At 50.8% G+C, this 23,665-nt stretch overlaps 3 protein-coding genes across 5 annotated transcripts in view; all 3 read left to right on the plus strand.

Annotated features, from left to right (window-relative positions):
• The first annotated feature begins 145 nt into the window (after positions 1–145).
• Positions 146–9,719, plus strand: LOC121600179 (BTB/POZ domain-containing protein 7). Its single transcript, XM_041928530.1, has 3 exons — positions 146–2,153; positions 2,662–5,923; positions 5,999–9,719. The coding sequence occupies exons 2-3, from the start codon at positions 2,699–2,701 to the stop codon at positions 6,464–6,466; spliced, it is 3,693 nt and encodes a 1,230-aa protein (XP_041784464.1). The 5' UTR covers positions 146–2,153; positions 2,662–2,698; the 3' UTR covers positions 6,467–9,719.
• An 817-nt stretch (positions 9,720–10,536) lies between these two features.
• LOC121600180 (peptidyl-prolyl cis-trans isomerase G) lies at positions 10,537–15,255 on the plus strand. Of its 2 annotated transcripts, none has more exons than XM_041928546.1 (9): positions 10,537–10,639; positions 10,791–11,070; positions 11,160–11,265; positions 11,356–11,443; positions 12,340–12,369; positions 12,471–12,610; positions 12,702–12,837; positions 12,916–13,189; positions 13,317–15,255. In XM_041928546.1, the coding sequence occupies exons 2-9, from the start codon at positions 10,846–10,848 to the stop codon at positions 15,021–15,023; spliced, it is 2,706 nt and encodes a 901-aa protein (XP_041784480.1). In that variant the 5' UTR covers positions 10,537–10,639; positions 10,791–10,845; the 3' UTR covers positions 15,024–15,255. The 2 variants fall into 2 exon arrangements, with proteins under 2 accessions (XP_041784480.1, XP_041784491.1); XM_041928557.1 differs by having other exon boundaries at positions 10,548–10,639; positions 10,762–11,070.
• A 525-nt stretch (positions 15,256–15,780) lies between these two features.
• The window catches only part of LOC121590755, a 29,468-nt gene continuing 21,583 nt past the window's right edge, over positions 15,781–23,665 (plus strand). Inside the window, exons 1-2 of one of the 2 annotated variants that reach the window (XM_041910692.1) lie at positions 15,781–15,903; positions 19,919–21,308. In XM_041910692.1, the coding sequence (XP_041766626.1) occupies positions 21,227–21,308 (82 nt within the window). In that variant the 5' untranslated portion in view covers positions 15,781–15,903; positions 19,919–21,226. Of the gene's footprint in view, positions 15,904–17,852; positions 18,078–19,918; positions 21,309–23,665 lie in introns of those variants that run through there. The other variant, XM_041910693.1, reaches the window with a different exon arrangement.

Consider the following 23,665-nt stretch of genomic DNA (forward strand, 5'->3'; position numbering starts at 1 on the left):
CAAAAGTCATCAAAATTGCAATCAATAATTATAAATTCAAAAATCAAATGCATCTCATATACTTTTGTAATCTAAACTCAAATGTACCACCGTCTCCATCTGTCACGGCTGCGCTGTCAAAGCACTTACCTGCCATCCACAGCCATCTTGGGATGGTGTCAAAAAACTCGAAAATTACAGAACGTCGTCGTCGTCGTCGTCGTCGTCGACTGGAGTTTTTCCTGTTTTCCATCTTTTCAGCCCACTCGCAGCGAGGTGGAAAATATTGGAAAATACAGACGATGGTACGGTGAACGGTGTTAGGGCAAAGCTTGGTGCCGTTGTTAGAGTGTGTGTGGCCCAACACGTTTGCATTACGCGTAGAGGAAACCGTCGCAACAATTGGTGAAGGGGGAAAAAAGGGAGCGAGTGGATTCGCCATAGCCCCAAAACGCAACCCGTTCGTGTGTGTGTGTGTGTGTGTGTTTTTTTTCCTTCTCCTTTTTTGTGTTGGGGTCACCGAGAGACGGACGAGCGTGTGCGGTGAAAAGTGTTTTTCCGCTGGGTTGACCGAACCGTGCAGCGAAAAATAGGGGCGTTGGCGTGTGGATGTGTGCGGGCAAAGGGCTCCCAGCTCCCCCAGCGCAGTCGGTGGTGCATAAAACAAACCCCCTTCGATCGGTGCGAAGGGCCGGAAGGGGCCAAGGGAAAGCAAGGGTGCGCTTCGTCCATTTTCTGGGCTTGGTGCATACACAAGTGTGCCTGGAGCGTTCAGGTGGTGGATGCTAGAAGGAGCGAGAGCGAGCGAGTGACAGAGTGAGAGTGCGTGCGTAGGAGCTGAAGGAAGAAGCGCTGTGCGTGCGTGCGTGCGTGCGTGCGTGCGTGCGCGCGCGTGTTTGTGTTTTGAAGGAAAAAGGGAAAAGGATGAAATACGTCCGAATGGTGTCCCCTTGGCTGCATTAGCGTGCGGCAACGGCAGGCCCCGTGAACGGTGCTCGCCTGGGGAAACTGGGCGAAGAGTGCGGCGGATAAAGAAATAAGAAGGGTTGCCGTGAAGCGCGAATCAGCGTAGGTGTGAAAGTGACGGAGAAAAAACTTTCTTTCGAAGCAGAAACGCTCGAAAGAAGGTGTGTGAGTGTGTATGTGGAAAGGGGGAAGGTGTTTCCCTTCCGATCGAAAATCATCCATCGACACGACAAATCGGGTTGCTAGTCAAACAGAGTGAGAATGTAAACATGGCTTACCGCTGATACTAAACACAAGTTGGCCCTGCATTAGTTCGGTGGTGTTCGTCCGTGCCGAGAGGAGGAGAAAGGAGAAAGAAGTGCGTTAGGATTCCTTTTGTTTAGCCACAACCAACCCCGGGCAAAGGCGAAGAAGAAGCAGCAGCAGCAGTTTGGTTATATCGTCCGTAACAAATAATAAATAACGATAGTCGTAAAGAAAAGAAGGGCCATACTACCCCCTTCAAGAAAGCTGCCAACAACCGTACGTTGTGTGCTTGTGTGTGTCGGTGTATATGTGGGTGCCGTTTGTATCTGTGTGAGCCTCTGTTCGTGAATAGCTGCTTGCACAAAATTATCATCAAAGTGGGCGAGCAAAATTTGCGCGTGTGTGGTTGTGCTCTGGTGCGTCGTGCCGTGTGGTGTTGTTTCGCGTGTGAATCGCGGCAAAAAGGATAGTGCGCGGCTGTGCCAAAGTGTGTTTCCCCCCGTGCGCCCCCACTTCCAATGTGGAAAGAATTATATGAGCCGTGGTGTTTGGTTTGCGGCACCGATTGAACCCATCATTCCCTTGCTAACAAACACACAAACACACACACACACGGGCGCGTCTCAGGAGATGATGATACTACCCGTTCGACCTCGGGCACGTAACGATGTGTTGAGTAATAGGTTCGTTCTGGGATGGAGAATTTTTGTGTGTGAAAAACAGTAAATCATAATCCCCAGATGGCCATCTCCCTCCCGGACGCACCGAAGTAGTAAGAGGCAGTGTAAGCGCATCGCTCGAGTGGATTCGAGATTGGCACGAATAAATTAAGCTACCGAAGATAAGCGATAATTGCCGACCGAGAAGGTGTTTTTGTTAGCCTAGCCGCGCGGAGACGTACAGCGAACGAACGGAAGCATCTCTTTGCATTGGTGTAAAAATGTCCGCACAATTGCATTCAGGTGAGCAAACGGTTAGCATAAAGTACGCACAGAGAATTTCCAGCAGAGCCTTCCCTTGTTGTAATGGCAATGGTGGTCGATTGCAACAAAGCACTCACTCTGCTCCACCGCCGCATTTTGGTCGCATAAAGCAAACGTCAATGTATACTAGGTTTGGCTCTTTGATCGATCAAATGGCGGAGTGTATGTGTGTTTGTGTGGTGGGTGAATGATATGTTGTTGTTGATGAATATCGATTGCCTTGCGTTAACCTTCCACCGAGGGTAGAGCCCTCGTTTGATGGGTAATATGCGTTTGCTTCATTGTTATGATACGCTGTAAGGATCAGCTTCACGCCAGCGTATGCGTTGTTGGGTGCCTTAATTAGATTAGCATTCCGAAGCGAAACCCAAAACTAAGGGATCGCCCTCGCGGTCGCATGCATGTACACATATGGCGACACATTGAACTAACGGTGTGTGTCTGTTTTTTTTCCTCTTCCTATTTGTATTTTCCTTCCCTTTTGCAGAACTGCCCCCGCGCGCCGACGACGTCGTTGCTGGACAATGAATCCTGGCCTATGGGGATGCCTGATACCCTGTGGACTGTCATACTGGTGCGAGAGTAAGAGTGGCAGCGATCCATGCATTACGACGGAGATGGGAGCAACAGCGTCAACGGACTGTCCCGGCTCTAGTGGCGGCGGCGGAGGAGGGGGAGGAGGTGGAGGAGCGGCCGGTGGCAGTGTTGGCGGTGGCATGCTGGGTGTGTCGGGCATTACCTCGACGGCGGGGCTCACCACGACGCCCCTAACGTCCGCTAGTGGCGGCGGCAGCGGCGGTTACGGACCGATGTGCGGTGTCGGTGGGTCGGGCCCGTCCGGTGGCATCGGTGCGGCCGGTGGTCCCGGGGCGGTGCGCGAGCGGCGCAAGAAGGTGACCGGGTTCGCGACGCTCAAGAAGAAGCTGATTCGGCGGCGCCGCTCGTCGAAAGCCTGTGATCATGGGCGGGTGCTGCGCGAGTTCGTCTCGAGCTGGAGCCCGATGGAGCTGTCCGCGCTGCTCGAGGAGTACGAGTCGCTCGCGGCCCTGAAGGACCTCTCGGTGCAGGCGGAGCTGGCCCGCCCGCCGGCCACCACGTTCAAGCAGGATCTGGCCAGCCTGTACGATTTCAAGCACTGCACCGACTGCGACCTGGTGTTCCGCGGCACGGTCTTCCCGGTGCACCGGGCGATCCTGTCGGCGCGCTGCTCCTACTTTCGCGATCTGCTCGCCGGCTGCCCCGGGTACGGGGCGCGCATCTGCCTCGAGCTGCGCTCCTCGCCGGTGGATGTGGCCATGTTTTCGTCGCTGCTGCGCTACCTCTACACCGGCGACCTGTGTACACACGATCCGACCATAGATGTAAGCCTGTTGCGTAGGTTAGGGGAAGACTTTGGCACGCCCAATCCGCTCGAGAACGACCTGCGGTATCTGCTGGAGACGGGCGACTACGCGGACGCGGCCATCGTGTTCACGTCCGAGGGGGGCGACTACCATCGGCCCGACTCGGGCAGCTCGGAGTACGGCTTCCGGCCGAAGCTGGAGCTGCCGTGCCACAAGGCGATCCTGAGCGCCCGTTCGCCGTTCTTCAAGAGCATGATCCAGCGCCGGACGCGCAACATCTCCGAGGAGCACCAGCTGCACGGGACGGACCGATCGCTGCACGCCACCACCCGCATCGTGCTGGACGAGGGCGTCATTCCGAAGCGGTACGCGCGCGTCCTGCTGCACGCGATCTATCTCGACACGGTCGACCTGTCGCTGATACTGCGGGGCAACGGGTGCGGCAGCGGCGCCGGCAGCCTCGGCGAGGTGCAGGCGCTCACGCACACCGGCCGTGCCCGGCCGTCGCCGCTCGAGGAAGCGATGGAGCTGTACCAGATTGGCCGGTTCCTGGAGCTGGACATCTTGGCGCAGGGCTGTGAGGATTTGATCCTGGAATGGTTGTCGCTCGACACGCTCGCGACGGTGCTGCGCTGGGGCAGCCAGCCGCACGGGTCGGCCTGGGTGTACCGGCAGGCGTGCCACTATTTGCGCGAGGAGTTTTCGGCCATCGTCGGTTCGCCGGTGCTGTTCCAGCTGGACAAGTCGCAGCTGATCGAGGCGCTGCAGAACAACTTCCTGCAGGCGTCCGAGCTGGAGGTGCTGCAGGCGGTGCTGAAGTGGGGCGAGCAGGAGCTGATCCGCCGGATGGAGGACCGGGAGCCGAATCTGCTCAGCCACACGGCCCACTCGGTCACGCGCAAGGGCATTAAGAAGCGCGACCTTAGCGACGTGGAGCTGCGCGAGATACTGTCCGAGCTGCTGCCGCACGTGCGCATGGATCACGTGCTGCCGCCGAACAACGAAATCCTCAATCAGGCGATCCGGCGCGGGCTGGTGAGCACACCGCCCTCGCACATGATCGGCGACGAGCGGGAAAGCTTGCGCATCAATGCGTGGATACGGGGCGGCAAGAATCACGGGCTGTTTGTGCGCCCGCGGCTCTTCATGCCGTACTACGAGGAGGTGAAGGTGTTGCTGGAAGACCACATCGCGTCGCAGCAGATAGAGCTGCTGCGGATGAGACGGTCGCGCCACCACATGCCCGACATTCCGGACACGCTGTACATGGTTTCGCGGCTCAACAGCAACGCTGGCACGACGCTCGGCGGCGGCTCGGCCGCCGGCGTGGACGTGGTGGCAGCGACGACCGCACCGATCCCCGCACCGGACGCACAAACGATGGAATCGATGCAGAAGCGCGACCAGAAGCTGCGCCAGTCACCGGGCTGCCAGCGGGCACTGGCGCTGCCCCTCTCGAGCCGCTCGGAGATCACCCGCCAGATACGGTTGCGGGTGGTGCGGGAGTTTAACTTCCCGGACGAGGTGGCGGAACTGCTCGAGAGCGCCAACTGCTACTGCCACGATGGGGACGCGAGCGGAGCGAACAGCAAGGGACCGTCCGATTATGATCACGATAGTCACCACCATGCGCATCACGCTCATCACCATTCGCACCATCGGCACGATCTGCACGCCAGCCAGCAGTCGCTGGACGACGAGTCGACGCCGCCCCCTTCCCCGGCAATGCCGGGCAGTGACGTGGAGGCACAGGCCGCCGTGCACTGCTTCGGCCGCAACATGACATTCCCCCGTCAGCAGCCTCAGCAGCCTCCACAGCAGCAGCAGCAGCAGCAGCAGCAATATCCCTCCCAGCAGCAACCCTCAGCTCACCATTCGCAGCGCCCATCGATGGCGACGCACTCGCTGCTGGCACATGGTCTGCATGGGTCGGGTGGTAGCAGTGGCAACGGTTCCGGACCGGCCGGACTCCACGCGTCGCTGACCAATCCGCTCGCGTTGATCGGTGGAACGCACCGTCGACAGGAGCTACCTTCGGTAATCCCCGGCGGAGACATTGTGGCATATCGTCTGTCCGCTCCGGCCGGTGGCGGTGCCGTTGGTCCCCCCGGTGGTATCGGCGGCGGTGGTTTGGATCTGAGCGAAATGGGCGCATGCTCCGATGGCCATCTTTCGGACGTGATGCCCGATGTTGCGATGGCCACGGCCTCACTCGGACAGCTACACCTGGGTGGTGGTGGCGGCGGCGGCGGCGGCGGTGCTGGTGGTGCTGGTTCATCTGCAGCGGGCGGTGGCGGTGTGGGCAACGGTTCGGATGTGCCGGAAAGTTTGCATCTAGATTTAGGCGACGGGCCGAGTCACATGATTGGTGCCGCAGCTATCGGTGGGCTACATCACAATATATCGGTAAGTTAAAGATGATTGGTTAGGATGGGTAAATACTTAAATGCTCGTTTCTATTCTTGCTTACTTCCACAACAGCATCATCGCATGACACCAGCAACAACGACATTCCATCACTACATGACCCGAAACCTGTTGAATCCGATGCATCCATCTACGTCTCAGCAGGCGACGTCACAGTCCCAACAGCAGGTACACCATGCGACCCTGCAACCCTCCGCCTCCTCGTCGTCCTCGTCGTCATCGATGCTTCTGGGCGGCCATTCAGCGGCTTCCTCCCAGCTGCACGGCTCGCAAGCATCCCTTTCACACAGCGGTCAGCAGCACCAGCAGCAGCACCAGCAATCACATCAACAGCACCACGGTTCGCAGCAGCTCTTGAATGCGGTTGGTGGTGCCGCAGTGCATCAGCAGCAACAGCAGCAGCCACAGCCATCGCAGCAGCCATCGCTGGCTCAGCGGTCTTCCTCGCCGTATACGTTGCACCGTGCCAGCCCGAGCCTGCCGCATAGTTCATATCACTCCGGACCACCGCGATTCTTATAGAAAAGGCTACAAGTTTTCCCCGATCGAAGTTGCCTCTTCGTGATGCCTTTCTAAAAAAAAAAAGCAAAACACGAAACCACTCACGCATACACTCAACCATAGAAAAGCACATAACAGAAGAACAAAAAGAAAACGTACTAAACGAAAGGAAAAATACTACACACGTACAATAATGTAGTTGTAGTCTGCGGAATGGAGCGGCAGCAAAGCAACTGGTGCAACGGTGAGTGAACAGCAGATGAAGCAGAATGGTTTGAAAAAGGGTGATGTGGTGGCATACCAGCTGGTAAAGCCAAACAGGTCTGAATGACAAACGAGCGAATTAGAATAGTGTAATAATAGATTGCGGCACAGTACGATATTATTGGAACAAATTGCATTAGTTAAAGCGAATAATACTATGGAAGATATCTTTGAAATTGAACTACGCGCCCTCCCTTACCTTAGCTACAGGAACATAAAGCGCTGAAGAAGATTTCTCCCTTTGTGCAGTGACCGGCAAGACCCGCCAACAAATAAGAACGATGGTGTGTAGCGGTGGGTGACAAAAGTTGTACAAGCAGTGTAGGGTGTTGCCAGATTGCCGAGGTGCAAGGAGAAAGCCCCGGATGCAGTCGCGTTTTAAATTCAACCACACGCCATTTGGTTGGAATTGCGAGCGGCGTGAGAATAAGAATACGACTTTATACTAATGATTACATTGAACATAATAATATTAACCGCTCCCCCATAGTTCTTATCCACACTTACCTCTAACGGTGGTATAACATTCGGTGCATCCTTCAATCCGGAACAGATTGCATAATGATGCAGAATCAAACGATAACGACGATGCCGCGATGCGTGGATTCCGTTGTAGAGCTGCTCCGAGATTATTGCTCCGGCCTGGTACAAAATACTCTTTCCAACACAACAAACAACAAATGCAATCGTTCGCTGCATCGGTTATGTTTTGTACAGAGCGAGTAAAGTAATTGTAGTTATGGTGGTGGTGGTGGAGCTCGTGATTCAGTCCTTCTCGAGCGGAGAACAAAGCCGACCGGTCAGCAGCCAATCAGTTACCTAATGTCGTGCGTTTTTTTTTTGTTTTTTTTTTTTTTTTTGATGATCGATAAACAAGCTTCCAATAGCATGGCAATAGCATACATTCGTATTTGCATCGATCTTACGGATCGGTACTGTGTAACTCAGTGTGGTTTTCAGCACATTTCAGCAGTTGTTTCAGTGGTTCTGTGTTACGAAAAGTTTAGTTCAAGTTCGGCGAATATTAAAACCGTAGTAGTTGGGTATAGTAAGTGCGCACTTGTCGGCCTCTTGTTGGGGCAGAATGGGACAGAGCGATAATATGATCCGGCACCACCCGGCAAAGATGTGATCGATGTAGTTATGTTAAAGATGATGACTACGTTTACTATTAATATTCGCCCGCTTAGTTATACATAATTGCTTCAGCGCGCATTGAAGAGTGTGGCAGTGCCTCTGTTTTTTTCCTTTTTTTTTTTGAAATTTTATTAGTATGCATCTAATGAATCTTTTCAAACGTTTCGACTATTGTCCTTTGCAACGTACGTATAGTTTATAAACGATTATTTATTTTTCAAATGTTAGTTAAATTAAGAGATATTTTTTATTAATTTTAATTTAGATCGTTTCATCGAAATAAGCAATACAGCGAGCGGAGAAAACGTTGGTTTATTTTACATACATCGCTCATTATCCTCTCAGTACGGTAAAGTTGTCATTTCAGTAAAAGGTTTTTGTCGAAATTAACCCAAGAGCAGCACCATTTTCCAGGCACTTTGTGGTTTGTTTGGCTATTTTATGTATTATTGATATTATTTTGTATTCGCTTTATTATGATTGATTTGATGGTGTGGAAGATCATTTCAAGAAGCAATTGTTTATGTTCCTTACAAACAAACAAACGAAAATACAATGAGAACAAATTCTGTAAAAAAACACACACACATACACACACACGGCATAATATAAGGGACGTCTAAAACATCAAAACCCAACCAAGCAAAATATATTAGATGTACCTTTCGGGGAGCGAGTAAAATGAATGAATGAATGTTTCGGTTTCCATTTTCCGCCATTCGAAGCGAAAGGTGAATTTGTATAATTCTGCAACAGTGTGTGCAGTGTGCGGTGTCAAGATTTACTCTGCAATCTTCCCCATAATGTAAATATAATACACTATACACATTCAAACTTTTGAACACAGCAGTCTCGCGAAGCAAGTGAAATTTACCGTTTACTACAACAAATATCTCCCCCTCTATAACAATAGTCAGTCTCAAGAGAGCGAGAGAGCAAACTAGCATAAATCAGAGAGCTACAGAATGGAGGAAGAAAATGAAATTAAGCACGAAGGGTTGTAGGTAACAACAGTAAACAAAGCGTAAGCGAAAAAACAAAATGAAACATATAAAACGTTCAATGAATGCTGCCAACTCACACGTCATCTTGTATAATAAGATGGAGAAAAAGTATAATGAAAGGTTGAAAGGTGCAACACACAGCCGAAATGCAACAATAACCATAGATGTTGGGACGAGTTGTGAGCGGTAACAAACACGAAGAGAACAAAAACAAAACGATATAATAGTGTTGTACCATGATGCTAAGGAGAAAGAGTGGAAAAAGCTACACATTTTCCGGATACCACCACGAAGCAAACAAACCATCCGCTACTAAAAACAGTGTTATTCGATTAGATCGCTGTAAGCAATAGTGTGCGATCCTCAAGAGAGAGAGAGAGAGAGAGAGAGAGAGAGAGAGAGAGAGAGAGAGAGAGAGAGAGAGAGAGAGAGAGCGAGTGAAAGAGTTGGTACAAAGCAGTAATACATTAATCTGGCGCGGGGATGTTGATGTCCCGCGGAGGAGTAGCGAACGATTGAAAGGACCAACTGTGAATTCGTACAAATGGTCAACTTCTGGTTGCAGACAGCTATGTCATGATGTGTCTCACAAATTACAACAAAATTTAGATAAATCCAATCGAGATGATCCGCATGTGTCTAATCCGCAGAACCACTTCCCCGTCTCCTATCCTCCAATACACACAGATAAACACACACACACACACACACACACCCTTTCTATCCCTTTCGTACGTATCTGGAAGATTGCGAAAAACAGGGGCGGCAGAAGAAGGATTTTCGGTAATCCTAGAACGCGAGCCGATAATGGACCGGAAAGTATGTAGCTTATATAAACAATAATTATTACTATTCAAATGAATTACGAAGTAAACGTGTGTGTGTGTCTGTGTATGAATGGAACAAAAACGAAAGATATATGGTTTGGTGTGTGTCGTCGTCGTTGGAGAATTGCAATGCGCGACATACGTTCGCAACCCCGTACGTCTGTCGCTCCTGTCGGGAGTAATGCTAAGTTATCGAAACAATCTGATAAAAAGAAGGCCGTAGAAGTGGTATGTAAAAGGTTACAGTAAGGCGCGCAGGCGAACCCGTGGAAAGCACGACACAACAAAACACAAAAAGTAAAAGTAAACGATGAAACGTAAAATAAAATACTATTTTAAAAATTACTTGGACCCGTTGAATGGTGATTAATATAATGGTGTCGTTGTTTTGTTTTTTGTTCGTTTTTTTTTTCAATGATTTGGGGGAGTTTTTCGTATCACACTGTAGTGAGTTACTGTGCCAAAAATGGTTAAATCTACGAGTTTGTTTTGAAACGAACGAAAGAAATTCGGCACAAAAATCAGAGAAGCATAACGAGTTTTTGTTGGCTGGATCAGAGGAAGCAACACTTGTCCGAGATCGGAAGTTGACGAAGATGGCAGGGATACGGCGCCATAGTCCGGGAATACTGGAACATTGATGGGTGATTTAACCATTTCATCACAATGTGTTCCCCCATAAGCGGATGCTCAGAAAGGAATGCACTTGAAAAGTGATAAAAATAAATCGATCGCTCTAATAACATATCTGCTGATTAGTTTCCATCTAACGGAAATTATGCCTTTCCGTCCATGTGCCGAGACAAAATTTAAACTGACATTTGCGCTAGCGTTCCAACGCGAAGCGTTTCCCCCGTTGAAGCGTTGCTGCTGCTGCTGTCAAATCGTTCATTATTGTTATTGTTGTTCACGGGTTCGTGTGCGTCGGCAAAAGTGCTACGACAAATAGGTATTTTGTGGAGGTAAGCCATTTTCCTATCTACCACTGTGTATGCAAACGTTGTATGAGTTTAACAACCACCCAGGCATTGTGGTTTTGTTGGGAAAAGTGCGCGTTAATCACTACCGTTCGCCATTTGATAAGCGCCATTGTTGTGCTTTGCTCCATTCCAGGCATTGAACAGTAGTGTGGTAGAGGAAGGAGTAAAGAGAGAGAGAGGGGATAAAAATGACGATCGATTCCGATGCCGGCGGTGCTGCGGCGGAACCACCGCCACCGCAGCAGGAGAAAATCCGATGTTTCTTCGACGTTAGTCTCGGTGGCCTACCGGCGGGCCGTATCGTGTTCGAGCTGTTCCCTGCGGTCGCTCCGAAAACGTGCGAAAACTTCCGCGCACTGTGTACGGGTGAGAAGGGCATTGGGCAGAAGACGGGCAAACCGCTCCACTACAAGGTAGGTGGTTCCGAAAGCCTAGCCGCAAAGGGCTAGACTGGCTTTTCCCTGAACTGGCGTGCCTTAATGTTTTGTTCTGTGTTATGTAGGGCATCATTTTCCATCGCGTGGTAAAAGATTTTATGATCCAGTCCGGGGACTTTTCCAACGGCAACGGAACGGGCGGCGAGTCGATTTACGGTGGAACTTTTGATGGTAGGTGTAAGGAAGGGGAGAGAAGCTGGCTGAGACAGTTTGAATTTCTTTCGTGAACTAAATCCCCTCACTCTATCTGTTGTTTTGCAGACGAAGAATTCACCCTGAAACACGACCGAGCGTTTTTGCTCTCTATGGCCAATCGTGGAAAAAACACGAACGGTTCCCAATTCTTCATGTAAGTAGTGTGCGGCAGCGGTGCTATAGAAATCACCTTTTGTAATTACCTCAAACACACAGGGAAGCGTCCATACACCTGAGGGGGGGACAAACAAGGAACGCTCAGAAAACGCTAATCTCTCTTTCTCTTGATTTAAAACAAACTGTCATTGATGAGTTTCTCTTTCAGCGCATGTGTAATTAGATAGTGGATAGCACACTCATCTCCAACTTCTTGTTGCTTTTGTTCCACCTCCCATATATTCGCCACCCTTTTAGTGGGCACACGCTGTTACCGTGCCAACGGTTCACGGCAGAACAGCCGCAACTGCCCTGATTAGTAACGCCTAGGTGCCGCCTAAACACGCGCACCGACACACACTGTACGAGAAATGCGGACTAGTACAAAGTTGAGTTTGTAGGCTGTGCCATCATCCCCTCCAAGCACAAAACCGGTACCGGCAGCACAATATCCCGTTGCAGCACGCGACCATCGTGCGTCTCTTCCCCCTTTCTCTTCCTGAGTTTACAGAGAGTTCCGCAAAGCAGCAAAGTTTACGCGACATTCATCAGCGGCAGATTCGGCTCGCCGGTTGGTGGTGCGTGGTCCATCGTGCGAAGATGTGTAACCACTGCATCCAGAACACCATCCCGGTAGGCATGCAACTTCGTCGTGTCATGTCGTGCGTGTGTGTGTGTGTTGTGCGCTCGAAGAAGGACAGCACTCAGGATGAGACGTCCGGAAGAGGTGTGCGTGCGGGTCGGAGGCCAATCGATACTCCGCAACCCCCTCGCGTCCAATCTACGCCATCTGACGGTGTTTGCGAATGATCTGCTCCGATCCATGCCCAAGCAATCAAGCAATCCATTTGCCAATCAATTGTTCTTTCTGTGTTTTCTCTTTCTCTATTGTAGTACAACGCAACCTGCCCCTCATCTTGATAAGTAAGTGTGAATCGAACTATTTGCCGGGTACTGAATGTAGCAGCTGTCCTAACACTTTGCCCTCTTTGCCCTCTTTCCGTTTTTTTGTTTATGTTTCGCAGTGTGCACGTTGTATTCGGTCATGTTGTGTCCGGTCAGGATTTAGTGCGACAGCTCGAACAGCTACCGGTCGATCGCAACTCTCGCCCACTGCAAGATGCAATGGTTTCCAACTGTGGTGAGCTTGTGCGGCAAGTGAAAGGTAAGACGCAGCGATGTGGGGGTTTTGTGCCCGATTTCAACGACCCCTTGGTTCCTTTGTTTTGTTTTCATTTTTGATCTAAATTGTGCAGCGAAAAAGGAAAAGAAAAGCAAGAAGCAAGTGGTCGCATCTAGTGACGATGATTCCAGCGATACCAGCAGGAAGCGCAAAAAGGACAAAAAGAAGAAACGGGGAAAGGACACGTCCCCACGCGGAAAGCGTTCGGCGTAAGTTTTGCTTGTTTCTGGCAAATCATTCTTGCAGCTTGTTTCACTTCTTTCTATCCTGCTTCTCCCTCCCGGCAGCGATGTCAATGCATCGATCGAAGAAGGCGAGGTGGAAGATGAGATGCACCCGATGGCAACGGTGACCAAAATCGATCCGGATGAGATACCGGAAGTGTCCAACAAGTATCTGATGCGGAGCGATAGCAACACTGCCAAGCCGGCCGGCGATGGCGAGGAGGACGACGGTCGCAGGCGCGACAATCGGCCAAGGGAACAGAAAGGCTTCGGTTGGTCGAAGAAGCGCGTGCCATTGTCCCGCAGCGGGCGTACCATCAAGGGTCGCGGACACTTTGTAGGTTTTTTTGCTTTGTCGCGTGTTATTGGAGAATGGGAAGGAGGGGTGTGGGAAGGTTGAGGGAGGTTAAGGAGGTTAATATTCGCTTTCTTTTGTTTGCTCCATGTGCACATTATCGTTCCAGCGCTACCGTACACCGTCACGCTCGCGCAGCCGATCCCGCAGCCAGACACCGATTCATTGGCGCGCGGCTCAGAAACGTACTATCAAGATGACGGATTTGGAGAAGCTGGAAGAGGAGAAACGGCAGCGCGAAACCGAGATCAAGCGCCGGGAAGCGGAGCGTAAGAAGCGCCACGAAGACCTCGCCAAAGGAGTGTCGAAGAAGTCGTTCTTCGAGCTCAATCAGGAGCAGTCGGCGACGCGTGAAAAGTCGGCGAGTGAGTCGCCCGAACCGGCAGGCGCGAATCGTCCGACCGCGGACGCTGCTTCGGCCAAAGAGCAGGAGCGTCCGGGCCGTGCCAAATCCAACGGTTCGATCGACATGAACGCGCTGGACTACGAGCACAACCCGGCGGAAGGGTCGGACAGCGAGCCGGAGGAACCGACGCACAAGAAGAGTGACACGCTGGCCAAGGCGCTCGGCGTGGAGCCGAAAAAGAAGTCGGCAGACCAGCCGAGCAAGCCGGACGATCGCCGCAAGCCAAACGACGATCGTAGGCGCGATCGGTCGCGGAGCCGGTCGCGCGATCGCTACCGGGGCCGGGGTGACGATTATCGCGGTCGTTCGCCACCCGCCTACTATCGCGGCGGAGGAGTAGGAGGTGCAGGAGGAAATCGTGGCAGACCACCGTACGGTGGTTTCGGGGGCGGTGGTGGCCCTCCTTTCAATCGGTACAACTATCAGCAGCCACCGAACCGGCGGTACGGCGGTGGTGGTAATAACTTTGGAGGATCGTACTACTCGCGACCACGCGGCCGGTTCGGTGTGCCCGGTGGTGATCGCTATGAGCGTGGTGATTATCGATCTCGCCGATCCCGCAGCCACGACGATGGGCCTCCGCGGCGCTCGCGCCGTGATCGGTCGGAAAGCCGGTCGCGCTCCCGGTCGCCGGAGCAGAGCAGACGTCGGCGCAGAGATAGCACCGGTTCGGGCAGTTCCGTGGAGCGCTCCCGGCGCGATCGGTCCGGCTCGCCTGCCAAACGCCGCTCGGCTTCCCGGCCGGCGGTCGACGTAAAGCCGCACGTGCGTGCGGCCAAACCGGCCAACGGAAAGGAGCTGGACAAGTTCCGCGACAAGAGTCCGGGCTCGGTCGCAACCGCCATCGTGGTGGCCGCCGTGGAAGCGGCCAAGATGCCCACCGTAACGATCAAGAAGGAGCCACTGTCGGAAGAGGAGAAGGCACGGCTGCAAAAGGAAAAGATGCTGAAGCGTGCCGAAACGCTGCTGCTGCTGAAGAGCCACATGGAGAAGGAGATCGAGGAGCAGCAGCGGAAGGCGCGCGAAAAACAACAACAGCAGCAGCAGAAGCAGCAGCAGCAGCAGGAGGCGCGAAAGCAGAAGGAAGAACAGGACGCCCGTACGCTCGACGCCGTGATGGATCTGGCGCAGCTGAAGCAGCTGAAGAAGGAAACGATTCAGAAGCTGAACGCACAGGAAGCGGCCCAACGCATCCTGCAAACGGTGGTGACGAACGTCGCCTCCGGGTCGGGGGGCAGCGCGGGCCAGAAGAAAAAGTCCAAACCCAGCAGCAAGCGGCGCAGCTCGTCCAGCAGCTCGTCGTCGTCGTCCTCGTCGGACAGCACCTCCCGGAAGGAGAAATCGCGCAAGAAGCGCAAGGACAAGAAGCGCAAAGCTCGTCGCCATTCGTCTAGCAGCAGCTCTTCTTAGGCATGGACGGGCATACATGGGTGTGGCGGAAACCGTTTCTTCCGCAGCAAAGTGGGCTTCGCTCAGAGGCGCCGACCAATTTTCTTCGTGTGCAACAAATGAATTTTCCCCAAATGATATATCATCGCTATTTCGTTCAAAGTAATGAAATGTAGGCATTTCTCTAGCATTATTTGCATCTTCTTGAACTATCTAATCATTGACAAATAAATCGAATTGCGCAAAATAGAAATAGAAGCACTTGGAGTTGCCTTTTCATTTTCACAAACAAGCTATACCGCACGGGGTGTAGTGTGCGCCTCTGCTAATAGAATTAAATTACTAAAATTACTTTCTGCAATGCGCCGCAACGGACGAGCGTGCGAAAATTCGCAAGGAAGTTGGAAAATGTATTATCAGCATCAAAACAAGCAATCCCGCACGCGTACGGATTGGTGTGTGCATCACTGTAAGCATCCTGTCAAAAAATCGATACAAAAAAGGAAGCACTCGCGGAAGAAAAAAGAAAAAGAAAGAAAAACAACAATGCAAACAAACCCTTGTCGCAACGCCTTTTTCCACCTACTGCTTTAACATCGATGCACAGATAGTGTTAATATTGTAATGCAAGGGTAGGGATTAATTTTGCTACCATCTTGCGTAAAAATGGCTGCTATTCGTCTCACGAAATGTCATCGGAATTTCGTCGGCGATGACCATAGCGCCGACCAGCTGTGCTACGCTTGGGTGAGACGCAATAAGCAAAAAAACGGTACGCGTTCCATCATCATCATTCCGGTCGGCTCTGTTTTTCTGCGCGATACAATTTCGGCACTTTGCTCGTTGCGAAAAGGGACGCTCTGCCAGCGTTGGCGAATGTGGGTCTCGCCGAGTTTCCAGTGTAAGTGTGGCAAAACATATCGTGCCCATATCGTGTGTGCCATTGTGCTGCCGTTCGTCCGTTCGTCCTTACGGCAGGAGAAGGGCCGAAGCAAGCGCCCTCCTGTACAAAGCTGCATTGCGTGTGCTGTGTTTTTGCAAAGGTGTTGTTCCGTTCCCGGAAAACGGCCCTTTTTCCGAACGTACCGACACCTAGTATCCCCCGTACCGTGATGAGGGGGGGAGGGTAGGGGGAGGCATCCTGTTCCCTTTCTGCCACCGTTTCACGTGTGTTTTGCTGGTGGGATAATAGCGTGTGCTGAACGAAAAGGGTTTTGTGTAACATCCAAATAATTACCCCGCACCAGTGCGTTGTGTGCGTGCGCGCGCGCGTGTGTGTGTGTGTGTGCACCGAGAAGGTATGAAAATGTCGTCCATTTGGGATGGGTGCGATTCCGGGTGGAAAAGGCCGGCGTGCGGCGCCTTGAAGGAGTAAGAAGGGGAGGAGGGAGGAGAGGGGGCAAAGCGAATTTTGCAAACCACCCCAAAAGGTCAGTGTATCGTGCTCATTTCCATACCCGCGCGTAGGCCACGGCCTCTCCCCGGTTTTTATTTGTCCTATTCCATCGCTCACTTCGCTCTGCTCACTTTGCAAAACAGTGCGCGAATTTGTTATCGACCGAAAGGTAACGTACGGCGGCTGTGAGGTGAAAAGGAAAGAAGGCAAGAAGACACAAAAAGAAAAAAAAACACAATCCAAGTGTCATTTTTGTTTGGTTTGCTGTTTTGTTGGTGTTGTTGTTGTTCTATTCCTTCTTTCCTTGTTTTCCCTTTTCGTTGCGCGTACCTTGCACATCTTTCCCCCGCTCGGTGAAGACTCGCGTTACACACAAGCCCGGAATGAGAGCGTACGGTGACAAAAATAATGCGTGCAAGGTGGTTTTCCCACACCGAACGAACCAACTGCGAACCGCAATTGCACCAGGCGCAGGAGGAGAAGCGCAAAAGGTGGAGAAGAAAGGGGCACCACTACCGCGGTGCTCGAATCCAGAGCAGAGTTGCTAATAACACACCCGTCGCCTGCTTTCGTCGCGGGCGATCGTGTCTCTGTGCGTGAGGTAGCGTTACCAAGCGTTACCCCGGTTACCCCGGTTTCCCGGTCAGGAGCGAGAGCGCGGTTGTGCGAAACCCGATTTTGGCATTACATACTGCCCAAACCCCCACGCGATCGGGCGCGTTTGTGTGTTTGACCCTTTGCCGTTGCATGCTTCGCCACATTTCACCTGCATTATTGTGAGAATGCCATTCCGAGTCCGAATACCGTCCGTCAACCCTGTCGGTCCCGGTGCAAACCGTCTATCCGGCTTTGCACGAGTGTGTTATTTAATCGTATCGTACACACCGGACGCCCTTTGGCGTGACTACGTGCGTATTTGTATAGCGATGCAAGTGTGTGTGTGTGTGTGTGTGTGTGTGTGTGTGTGTGTGTGTGTGTGTGTGTGTGTGTGTGTGTGTGTGTGTGTGTGTGTGTGTGTGTGTGTGTGTATGTGCGTTGTGTGTTTTAGATTGGATAAACCAAACAGCGCAAAAGGGATTTCGGATCGAATCGAATTATGCGTATCATGCGCTGAAAGGTGATATCGTTTAGGAAGTACCTGTGCCCCATGTCCTTGTTGTTTTGTTTTATCATCCAGTACCTATAAGTTTTAGTTCTTCTTCAATTTGTGGTTTTCACTTGTTTCTTTTTTTTTGTCTATTGCCAACAACCGCGCCTCCGATGTTGTCCCCGCTCGCATCAAACGCTTGTTTACTCTTTCTCTCGATCGATGCTCTCGCGTCCGTTCGCTCGCTCACTTTCGTTGCTGTTGTCTCCCTCTCTTTTACTCGCTCTCTCTCCCTCTCTCTCTCTCTCTCTCTCTCTCTCTCTCTCTCTGTGTCTATATCTCTCGCTCTCTGTTTCTTCGTTCTCGTTCAGCTCCGCGCGCGCTCTTGTTTTTCGGTACGCGCGGCTCTACACACACGTTACGCATCATCCCTTGTGCCGAGGTGTGCTTTAGTGTATTCTGGTCTCGCATTCCGTGTGTGCGTTGTGTGCCTCACATCCGTACCGGGGCCGCCCCGTGTTGTTTTGTGCTCTCGCGCTTCGTGTTTGTGCGCTGTTGTGCTACTACCCAGCGGCGCGACCAGGAGTAGAAGGTGCAGTATGCGCTGCTGACCGGGGTGGAAAAAAAAGAATGGCAGCAGCGGCCGTGTGTTCAAGAATCTCGCTAGTCAAAGCAACCAGAAGAGAGGGCACCCATGCAACACCGACGACATGCGATGAAGGCTGTGCCTGGAGTAAAGCAATTCATCTGTGTGTATGAACCTCCAGTGTGCAGGACGAGCGTTTGTAAAGTGTATGTGTGTTTGTGTGTTTGTGTGTGTGTGTGTGTGTGGTTTTGTGGAGTGGCATTTCATTCATGGCTAGAAAAGGTGTATAAGTTGTGCTTGAAAAAAAAGAAAAGAAATGAAGCCATAAAGCTAGGGCTAGTTAAATGTATCTGAACGAAAAAACAACTACGCCTCTTGTCTGTGCGCTGCCCCACACTCGCGTAACTATCTGTGGCCAGTTTCTTCACTCTGTATGCTTCGCGCGCGCGTGTACGGTAGTGCGATTTAAATTGGCGGAACCGTGCTGCTAGAACTGTCCGTGCACGAGTGCGGGGTGGTCACCGAAGGGAAAGAAAATGCTCTAGTGTGTGTGTGTGTGTGCACTCAAGTGATTGCGTGACGTGAGGAGAGAGTGGTTAGCATCGGCACAAGTACTAGAAACGCGGGCATAGACCATAACACAACAATCGCTCTCTTAACAAACGCCAGATACATACATTCAAATGCGCCATTCTCCATTTCCACTTTTGGGTAGCTCTGCGGAATCACACGCACGTAGATCCAAGCACACACACACACATACACACTCAATCACACAAATACAGGTGTGCGTGTATGGAAAGAGGTGAGGTGGGTCCTGTGGAGGAGCAAATAAGGAGAACGAGAACGGATGAACCGGTGATGAAAACACACCGAGTCCATACGGGCTCAGTTTCGTAATTGCAATTGGAAGTAAACCAACGAAAAGAAGAGCCAGTTTAATGAAAAGTGAACAGTGCAAGCAAAGCACTTCCTTCCGTTCTGTCTCATCGCGGCAGAGGCGAGCATTTGTGCGATTGGTTCTAGTCCAATATGTTCGACGATTGGCATGCACATTTTTCTATTAATTTAGGATTCTAAATGCCCACACAAACTCTCTCTCACACACACACACACACACACACTCGCACCTAACACACGCAAACACACACACACACACACATGGCAGCAAGAAACTCAAACTGCGTGTGGTACGATGGTGCGTTGCAAAAGGAAACCCAACATCAATTGACAGTCAAAAACTGTCACCCAAAACAAGGCCACTTTGTTTGTTGCCCCCTTCTGGTGGCAGTGTGTGAAGCGCAGCAGGCGCTGGAGAACCGTTTCGTACCAATCGCTGAAGAAAGGAGAAGGACACCTCGCCGGTGAGGGCACAACACAAAACAGTCCGCGCGAAACGCAAATCCGGCGCAAGTGGAGCGCATGAGGAGGGGAGAGCTGTGAAAAGGAACGGGATGCGTAAATGGTGGCGAAAAGTAAATTGCTAGAATATGGTGCGTGTGCGTCTGTGCGTGTGTGTGTGTGTGTGTGTATATATACGCGGGGTCGTTGTTGGTGCGCTTCCACCAGCCGTTCTCAATTGTCGATACGCGTACAGCAGCGCACACCAGTGTGCGTATTTTGTCTCCTAACGTAATCATTTCATACGTTTGGCATGTGTGTCGTTCTAGGCTCACACTCTGCAATATTTAAGTGCCACAGCGCTGATTTGTGTGCGTAATTTGCAGTGTTGTTTTGTTTCACGTTTTAAATACGTATTGTTAACGATAAAAATATTTAAGTTTTCGTTTAGAAACAATATTAATCAACATGTGTGTGTGTGTTTTTTTTTTTTTCATTTTACACAGCGTACATAGTAATATAAACAAGAATGTTAATGATGTATAATGATGTTTAGCAGCATTCCGGTTCAGTTAAAAGAACCGACAGTGAAAAAACTGCAATAGAAAAGCAATGTTTTTAGTGATATCGGTCCACGTATTGTCAGCAAATTGGCTACCGGTGGTAGTTGTGTGACCGGCGTGTTCGTACTGTGCAGTGTTGTATCGTGCCGCTGTGAAAGATTAAAAAGCATCGATTTGAAATATTTATTAGGCGTGAATCATAAAACCACCACCCCCCTTTGCCGCTCCGTCCGCAGTCCTCCCACGCCCGTCTGGTGTGTGTGTGTGTGTGTGTGCGCGCGCGTTCGGGTGGCGGAAGGTTTCGGTTGCGTATTGACACGGGCGGCCGCCCCATTGTTTGCACGCAAAACCAGTTATGCATGCGTAGGTGGTTCCGCGCCGCGGCAGTGTGCACGAGGAGAAGGCCTCGCGAATAATCACCAACACATACAGATAGCGCGGCGAAGTGTGCTTTGCCCACCGTGTAGTGGCTGGCGTAGTGTGATGTGGTGATGCACACGGCGACCGCCACCACCATCACCAACGTCGTGTGTGCATCAACGCCCTCGTCCCGGCGCCGGCAGTGTGTGATGCATTCGGCCCATTGTTGGACGGCTTCGTCGCTGCCCGGTGGTGCTGGCTGTTGCAGTAGTAGTGGTAGTAGTAGTGGTGGTGGCAGTGGTAGTGGTAGTAGCAGTGGCGGTAGTGGGGGCGGCGGTGGTGGAAGCGATAGTGAGGGCGATTGACCGGAAAACATGCGAACCGTCAGATACGATCGTCGTAGGTCCGGATCCGCTGCCTTTTTGGCTTGCAAACAACTGCAGTGAAACGCAAATAACAAGAAGAAGAGCGGCAAGAAAGGCAGGAGGGTGCAAACAGAAAAGAACAAAACAACAACAAACAGCTCGACAGCAGCAACAACAACAACAGCTGGCGCATCAATCAATAAACGACTCACACACACACACACACACTTACACAGTGTTTTTTGTTGTGTGTGGTGCCGTGGATAGAAAAGTTCTCTCGGTTTATAGTGTTATTCTTGTGAAGCAAAAGTAATAAAAACAAAGGAAGCGTTCCTGCCCCCAATGGGTAGCAACCCCTGTATTGTGTTGTGGTGGTGCATCGACAGCAAGAACAGCAGCATCAGCAGCAACAGCAGCAGCAGCAGTATCAGCAGTTGCAAGCGAAACCGCAACAGTTACAGCAGCAGTCGGCATCCGAGCTGCCTTTGCAAAAATTAAATACCACACAAATGGTGAAGGATTTTTTATGGCGCTGCTCTCATTTCGACTTAGTATTCTGTTTACAATAGGATTGCTGTTGCTGAATGGATTCGTTTCCGATTCGTCAGGTAAGTGTGGGTGTATGTTTGTGTGGGTTTTTCTGTTTGTTGTTTCATGTTGTAATTCACAACTAACATATCTTTCAATTATTGAAATTTGTTTTGCAGTATCATTTTAAGGGAATTTTATTAACTATTCACCACAGCTGAGGCGTTGTTCATTGTGCTTCTCTTGCACCATCGGGCCCAACAAAGCAGCTCACGCAATTCTAGCTACGTTGCCATGGGTCCGGGGCAGCGGAAACCCCCACTCACTGCCATCTCACTGTAGCTGTGTGTATCGATGCTTACTGGACCTATCCACTCATATCCACACAGTACTAGGGCACCGAAAAGCAAGCGCGGAAGTTTGTTTGGCCAGTAGAGCTGCTCCTTCTGTGTGTTGTAAACCCGAACCCCATTCTCTCGCACACGCACCGAAGTCTCGGGTCGGGAAGACTTTATGTGGGTGTGAGCTGCTGCTGCTGACTGTGTCGTCTCTTCCGACTCTTCTCTTCTGTTCCGACGCACAATTATGTCAAAACAATCAAAATGGCGTGCCATCATCATCAACATGGTCAGCCATGAGAGAGAGAGAAAGAGTAGAGAGTAGAGAAATGTATCGTTTTTGCGCGATGGTTAGGCGTGCATCATCGATTGGATTATTTTAATTCTTTCCGACAACATCGAATTGAATTGTTGCTCATATTTATGAAAAAAAAAATCACAATCCGGCATGCGATACGGATACCCGTTTGGGTGTTGAAATGAAATGCCTTGTATGTGTCACTCATACTAAACGATACGTTCAGATGTGGGTGTTTTCTCTCTCTCTCTCTCTCTCTCTCTCTCTCTCTCTCTTTCGATGTGGATATGTTTTCTCAGCTTTGGGCAATTTGCATGAGGGAATGCACTCACCGTTCTCGATGGCTGGCCAAGAGGCAAGTTTGTAAATGTGTTGGTGCACTTACGCATAATCAATTCGCCCGAGAGAAGAAACAGAGAGTAAGAGAGAAAGACGCGCGAGAAAGCGCGAGAGCAACCCCTGCATTTGTTTGTATGCGCGTGCGTTCATTGAGACATCATTCTATTCCTAGAGAGAGCGAGAGAGCGGGAGAGCCGGCATTACTAGAAGGGAATGGGGTGGCGGTGGTATTTGTAAACGAAAAGAAACTAATGTTTGTTTACCAAAAGAATGGTACTAGAATCCCAGCAGCCCAGGCATGCTGGGGAAAGATTTACTAGAAACAAGTGTGCTCGTGTTTATGACATTTAGAGTGGGATTAGTGTTTTGTCGTAATTTAAGCACAATTGTTGCCATATTTGTTTGTTAAAGAAACTTTTTCAGTTCCTTCAAACGTTCGTTTTAAGCTCTCAGTTGGTCTCGGAAAATGTGAGGATTTGTGAGGACTTTCTCCCCTGTTCTTCATGTCGTCATTTTATCTGATTAATTGCTATAATCTTGCTGTTTTGATTGTTTTACAATTTTGCTTGTATATGTTTATGTGCCCTTAAGACACAGTATATCGATCTGATATTATATATCCATGGTGGTTGGCAGATGTAATTTGCCTTGTATCCTTCCACATTCTCATGGACATGTTTTATGCGGCATGTTAAAATTTGCTCGCGTGCCAAGTAGTTAAAGCAAACCAAACATCAAACATGTAGGACCTTACACTTTGTGTCTATTTTGTTTCTACTGATCTATACAATTTTTCACCTCACACTCAGTCACTACTGCTATATATTGGTTGCTGCAGGAGCAGTGGAACTGTTGAAATCGAAATGGCCACCCATGGGGCTGCTTCCCACTATCCATCGATTTCACCCACTCACTCCGGGCAGCGGGCCTCGTCGTTCGATGCCGGGGTGCGGGTGGTAAAAAGTGCATTAATCTAAATGGTGATTTTAAGTCGACGTCTCGTGCACAGCTTCCCGGGCGAAAGGGAGACAGGTGAAGGGGGGGGGGTGGTTATTACCCCGTCACATCATCGTAAGTTATCCGTTATTTTGGAGGAAAACCGGCTGTTGCTGCCGCCCACTTGCGCGTCACTCACGCACTGGAGAGCGCCAGGCAAGCATGTACACGCTTATCCCCTGCCGCCCGTCGTGCCGCGTGCGGTAACATGACGGGTGCGCCCACACACCGGCTTGTACCGTGCTGTTGGACCACGCATATTAGCCTACGCACCGGGTATGGAGCAACATTCCCAAGAAGACTTAAACAAAAAAAAAAAACAACAAACTAGTTCCATCTAACGCATCTCATCGAATGCACTGCACCAACACACACACACTGGGGTATGGGGTGTACTTTCTCGGGTATTCGAGCATCACGTTGAGTTGGTGTTGTCGTAGCCAGGACGGCTAGAAAACATTATATG

The sequence above is a fragment of the Anopheles merus genome, chromosome 2R (assembly GCF_017562075.2).
Source record: "Anopheles merus strain MAF chromosome 2R, AmerM5.1, whole genome shotgun sequence".
NCBI lineage: Eukaryota > Metazoa > Arthropoda > Insecta > Diptera > Culicidae > Anopheles > Anopheles merus.

Excerpts from the sequence above, each read along its gene's own strand:
- LOC121600179 (XM_041928530.1), top strand. The coding sequence starts at position 2,699 with ATGAATCCTGGCCTATGGGGATGCCTGATACCCTGTGGACTGTCATAC. Across the intron at positions 5,924-5,998 it reads GGCTACATCACAATATATCG|CATCATCGCATGACACCAGC; the intron begins GTAAGTTAAAGA and ends CTTCCACAACAG.
- LOC121600180 (XM_041928546.1), top strand. The coding sequence starts at position 10,846 with ATGACGATCGATTCCGATGCCGGCGGTGCTGCGGCGGAACCACCGCCA. Across the intron at positions 11,266-11,355 it reads TTACGGTGGAACTTTTGATG|ACGAAGAATTCACCCTGAAA; the intron begins GTAGGTGTAAGG and ends GTTGTTTTGCAG. Across the intron at positions 12,611-12,701 it reads GCTTGTGCGGCAAGTGAAAG|CGAAAAAGGAAAAGAAAAGC; the intron begins GTAAGACGCAGC and ends TAAATTGTGCAG.